General features: G+C 45.2%; 2 protein-coding genes across 2 annotated transcripts; both read left to right on the plus strand.

The window, feature by feature from the left end:
- Positions 1–136: 136 nt before the first annotated feature.
- PHACADRAFT_202308 (uncharacterized protein) lies at positions 137–1,171 on the plus strand (the record flags this gene model as incomplete). The annotated part of the gene is made up of 5 exons (XM_007402529.1): positions 137–414; positions 473–530; positions 604–792; positions 846–1,001; positions 1,055–1,171. The coding sequence occupies 5 exons, from the start codon at positions 137–139 to the stop codon at positions 1,169–1,171; spliced, it is 798 nt and encodes a 265-aa protein (XP_007402591.1).
- Positions 1,172–1,211: 40 nt separating this feature from the next.
- PHACADRAFT_202309 (uncharacterized protein) lies at positions 1,212–2,467 on the plus strand (the record flags this gene model as incomplete). The annotated part of the gene is made up of 4 exons (XM_007402530.1): positions 1,212–1,282; positions 1,344–1,454; positions 1,508–1,661; positions 2,291–2,467. 4 exons carry the CDS (start codon positions 1,212–1,214, stop codon positions 2,465–2,467), a joined length of 513 nt encoding a protein of 170 aa, XP_007402592.1.
- Positions 2,468–5,739: the final 3,272 nt, after the last annotated feature.

Below are 5,739 nucleotides of genomic sequence, written 5' to 3' on the forward strand. Positions count from 1 at the left end.
AGGGAAGCGTCGCTTGATTTCCTCTGGTTCAGAAGACAATGCATCTAATGAATCAAGTGAAATCGAGCTATTGAGTGAGCCCCTGCCTCTGCAGAACTCAAAGAGCGGCTCCCTCTCTGGGTCAAAGACCAGGAAAATGAGTAAGCATGCCATCTCATTGTTCATTCTACTGCTTACCATCTCGTTTTCAGAAGCTAAGAAGGCCAGGTTTGACACGAAGGCGCAGGAGAAGGCGGCTTACAATGAGGACGGCTTTCTTGTGGACATCGTTGTCCAAGAGATCAAGCCAACAGTTCAGGCTATAGACCCTACAAATGCATGCAAGGATGTTGACCACTTCTTTGCTCCAGCTGAAAAGCACTTGGGAAGGCAGGGAGAGCCCAGCAAGAAGCACAACAAGTGCCTTCAATGCAAGTAAGTTACTTCTGTGCTCTCCAATTCAGATCTTTCAAGCTCATCACGAGTGTAACAGAGAGTGGATCATCTCAGATATAACCAATCTGCAGCGCCACATAGAGACAAAGCATTTGGTATGCACCATGTCCTCTTCTCTTCATTCAAAAGCTTACCTACTCTCAGGCTTTGTTTCGTGCTTGAGCAAAGAAGAATAATTTCGAGTCCAAGCTTCGTGGAGATATTAACGAGCGCAAGGCATCCCTTGAGACCATCAAACTTGAGCAGAAGACGCTTGACACCCATCTGCAAGATATGCCAAAGGAGGAGAGGGTTATCCACTACTCTGAACTTGTCTTCAAGTGGATCGCCATGGAATGGCTTGCTGAGACAGACCAGGTGCGCAGAGATAGTGCATTTTCTGCTGTTCTCAAGGTTAACATTTTAATTAGCCAATTGGTGCTCTGGAGCACCCTGCCTTCCACTGCATGATCCAAGTTGCGGCACAAGCTACAAATAGTGTCAAGATCCCAAATCAAAAAGCTGCTTGCAAGGAAATCCTGGAACGCTTCTATGAACAGATGGCAGGTCTCAAGGCTCGCTTTGCAGTGAGTTTAAACACTGGAACTATTTTAAGATATCACTTTAATATGACTTGTAGTGCGACACTGTTACTGGCGAGATTAGCCTCACCTGTGATGCCTGGCAAGCCTCCAATCTGGATGCCTACTTTGCGGTGACTGGCCACTTCATTGAGAAGCAAAGTGATGCCAGCTGAAAGCTCATTAGCTGTCTAATTGGCTTCACTCATCTCAACAATGCGCACAACGGTGAACAACTGGGGCAAGCTCTTTTCAAAGTGGTGGATCGTCTTGGTATCGCCTATCGGGTAAGCCAGTGCATCTCAAATACCTTTGAAGTACTCAGCTAATTCTTGTTCCAAAGATCAGACATATAACCTGTGATAACACCTCAAACAATGGCACGATGCTTGACGAGTTTTCACAGCAGGTGGAACGGAAGACTGGCATAGACTGGGATCCAGTTGCACAGCGTATTAAGTAAGCCACTGCGCTATCTACTGCTTCATCAAGCTAATACCATTGGTCTTCAGCTGCCTTGCACATGTCATCAATCTGGCAACGCAAGCCCTCATCTCCACTTACAGCCCGGCACCTCATTATAATCTTCATGACCCAAGTACGGTTGAGGATTCAGTTTCGTCTTCGCAAGATGAAATCGGACTGATTCGCGCGATAGCAGTAAAGGTGCGCATGATATTTTATTTTTATTTTCTTGTATGCTTAAACAGCAATATCCTGGCTACAGGAACACTCCTCTGCTATCAGAAAGGAGCTGTTCCTTGACATTCAGCGGCGCATGGCTGTTTCACAGCCACTCCAGCTCATTCTAGATATGAAAGTGCAATTGTTATGATGAGCATGGTGGCGTGGGATATCATTTCCTTTTTTGTCTCTGACTCTAGTTTAGTAGTACTGCCTTCGTCGACTCATAAAGCGCAGCTTCACTGACTCACCCGCAGTCCCTTTGACTAGTAGACTAGTACTTAGGTTAGGCTGAGCAGTAGTATAAATACCCCGCGCATGTACAAGTAGCACCCCAGCTTTCAGCTCTTTCATATATTCACGTTTCTTTATTCTGCTCTAACCTCATCTGCGGATAAGGCGATCAGACAAGCTTCAGGCTTGCTAAGAAACCTCTGTCATAACATTAGCTGAAAGCTTATCAACAAGGCAGATCTAAGACAGGTCTACGCCACGAAGAATAGTCAAGACAACTACTCCACAAGCAACTGGGGTGAACGACTGCGCCACAGCAGCACACAGACATAACCTTAGGCCTGACAATAGGCACGACTACAACTGATATGACAAAGGACATTGGAGACGTTGTTTTCAACAACTCTGCCCCAACCGATACTACGCATACCCAGGAACAGTACAAGTACCACAAGGACTTGTCCTCTGCGAACCAGCACAAGAAGAATTCATTCGAGAAAGGGACAGGCTTAACAAAGAAGCCAGGCTTAGAGAAGAACAAGTCCAACAAGTAACTCAACTATCCGCCAGCGTACCACCATCCAGACCACAGACACCACACCCATACGATCAATCTCGCAGACATAGCCGAGCATCCAGCAGGGCAGAAACCTCTACCTCTATTGAAGTAGACGACAAAACACCCGAGTACAAGGATCACTTCAGGTACCAGAAATCAGACTCAAACCATTCGATATTCCCTTCCCGAATCTCGACATACCTATCCCACCTGAACGACAGGAAGAAATATACGAAGTTACCAGACAACTTCAGACACCCTCCACAATGGCAGACACAAATACTCTCATGCGAGAAATGATTGAGGCACTTCAAAAAGCAAACGAAAATGCCTCTACTCCGAAGCCCCAGAAGTTCGATGGCACGCAGCGAATTCAGGACTTTCTGAAAGACTGCGACATCTACTTTAAAGGCAAAGACACAACCAAGGATGCAAAGAAAATTCTCTTTGTACTCAACAACACCGAGAAGAAGCCACATGACTGGTGTCGCACCAAGTTTGACGAATACGAAGCCAGCACAACTTGGCCCACATGGACCAAATTCAAGGAAGACTTCGCCAAAGCCTTTCAGAAGGTGAATAGCGAAGTCAACGCTATCGTAAAACTCGACAGAATAATGCAGTCAGACTTCGACTCAGTCAATGACTACAACGTCGAATTTAACTGACTCGTCAAAGAAGCCAAGTACAACAACCCGAGCACAGACACCTACCTCCAACGTACCTATACAGGAGAACTCAAATCCGTCCTTGCAAAAACTCTCATCCAACGAGAGAAGAAGCCAACCACACTCCAAGGATGGCAAGAAGAAGCACTCAAGCTGGACAACGCAGAAATAGAATGGGACAAGCTCAGACGAGGAAGACAAAGGGGAAGGATCGACAAAACTACCTCTCACTCCGAAGGAAATGGAGGAGGAGGAAGAACTCAGGAACGCGACCCCGATGCCATGCACATTGATGCCGTCTCCCAAGACCAAACACGCCAAGAAGGATGATGCTTCAATTGCGAAGGCAAGGGACATATTGCCAGAAATTGTCCTTCGCCCAAGAAACCCCAGCAACGCGACCAGCAAGGAAGATACCAACCCAATCGCTCGCAACAAGGCAACCGTCCTCAGACAAACCAAAGATCAGGACAATGGAATAAAGGAAATTCCACCAATGTCTGCACTACAATGGTCAGAGAGGAACCTAACCTCATTGATCTCGACAACGAACCTAGAGATTTAGTCAAAGAAGTAACCAAACTCTCTCAAGAAGATGCTAAGGATCTCCTCGCCCGTTATCTCAAAGCTAATCCGGATTTTCATGTTTGAGGGTTGCCCCAATGTCAACGCCTCTTAGAATATCAATTTCCTCTTTATTAATTGCCGACATGCAATCAAAATTAATGCGTATCCCCATTCAAATCAGAGCAAAAGAAACCGTTGGAAAAGTCCTTGCACTAGTCGACTCAGGAGCACAAGGCAAATTCATCAATCGAAGAACAGTCCAGGAGTTAGGACTACAAGAGAAACCCTTAAAAAGACCAATCAAAGTATTCAATGTCGACGGAACCCCGAACGAACTTGGGTTCATTCGCAACGAAGTAGAAATCAACATGAACGTGGGAAACCAACCTACCAAAGAAAGGTTGTTAGTTACCCAATTAGGCAAACAAGACATCATCCTCGGCATGGACTGGTTACAAGAAAGAAACCCGTCCATCAACTGGAACAAAGGCACCTTAGACTTCTCAAAAAGAATTCAAAGATGCGAAATCGAGGAATTACCAGATAATGAAGGAAGAAGCATCAATGCTCTTCCATCCAATGACTCAGCACTCCTTAGAGAAGAAACAGAATTTGCGGTCACTATCTCAGAAGGAGGACAAATACCCACTAGAGGAACAGAGGAAGCCGCAGGACTTGATCTCTATGCAAGCGAAGACCAGATAATACCACCTCAATCTTGCGTGCTTATCAAAACAGGGCTAAGCGCTCAAGTTCCTGAAGGAACCTATGGACGAATTGCACCAAGAAGTGGACTAGCAGTCAAAGGAATCGACGTAGGAGCAGGAGTAATCGACAGGGACTATACTGGAGAAATTTGTATACTCCTCATCAACTCCAAAATCGAAGAACACAAAGTGATCAAAGGAGATTGAGTGGCGCAACTAGTACTCGAACAAATCTCTATGGCAAAACCCAAACAGGTCAAAACCTTACCAGGAACCAAACGAGGATCAAAAGGGTTTGGGTCTACTGACACCAAAACAATACAAGAAGCCGGACCAGAAGAAATAGCTCGACACGTACTACATCTTCTCAGAAAAGGAGCATTTCTGAACCGGTCTATATACATCGCCTCGATAATTGCCTCAGAACCCATCCTACAAGCCAAACAATGCGAAGAAGAAGACTACATCCTCGCATACACCTCAGGAGACTCCTTCGCATACACCATGCCCACTGAACCAGATGAAATGGTCAAAGATATGGCATCATTATGGATTAACGCAAAAATCAACCCGGCAATGGCAATGGCATAACAGGCAACGGAGAATACAAAAAATGAACTACCAACTGCTTATCAAGACTATCAAGACGTCTTTGAAAAGCAAGCAGCCGAACGGTTTCCGGAATCAAGACCATACGACCATGCCATTGACCTGAAACCAGATTTCATCCCTAAAGATTGCAAAGTCTATCTGTTATCTCCATTGGAACAACAGAAACTCAACAAATTCCTCGATGAGAATATGCGAAAAGGCTACATACGACCATCAAAATCACCAATGGCCTCACCATTCTTCTTTGTAGGAAAGAAAGACGGAACACTACGACCATGCCAAGACTACCGGTATTTGAACGATGGCACTATCAAAAATGCATACCCACTTCCTCTCATCTCAGACCTTGTCGATCAACTCAAAGGATCCAGCATATTCACTAAGCTTGATTTACGAGCAGGATACAACAACGTACAAATCAAAGATGGAGATCAATGGAAAGCAGCCTTCAAAATGAACAGAGGACTATTCGAATCAACGGTCATGTTCTTTGGACTATGCAACTCCCTGGCAACGTTCCAAGCAATGATGAATGACCTATTCCGTGACATGGTCAACGAAGGATGACTCGTCATCTATATGGATGACATGCTTATTCATTTATCCAATCAAGATGAACATAGAAAGAGAACACGAAGAATCCTTCAAAGACTCCGCGACAATGACCTTTTCCTCAAACTTGAGAAATGCACCTTTGATGCATGGCAAGTCGA

The sequence above is a fragment of the Phanerochaete carnosa genome, assembly GCF_000300595.1.
Source record: "Phanerochaete carnosa HHB-10118-sp unplaced genomic scaffold PHACAscaffold_215, whole genome shotgun sequence".
In the NCBI taxonomy this organism is placed as follows: domain Eukaryota; kingdom Fungi; phylum Basidiomycota; class Agaricomycetes; order Polyporales; family Phanerochaetaceae; genus Phanerochaete; species Phanerochaete carnosa.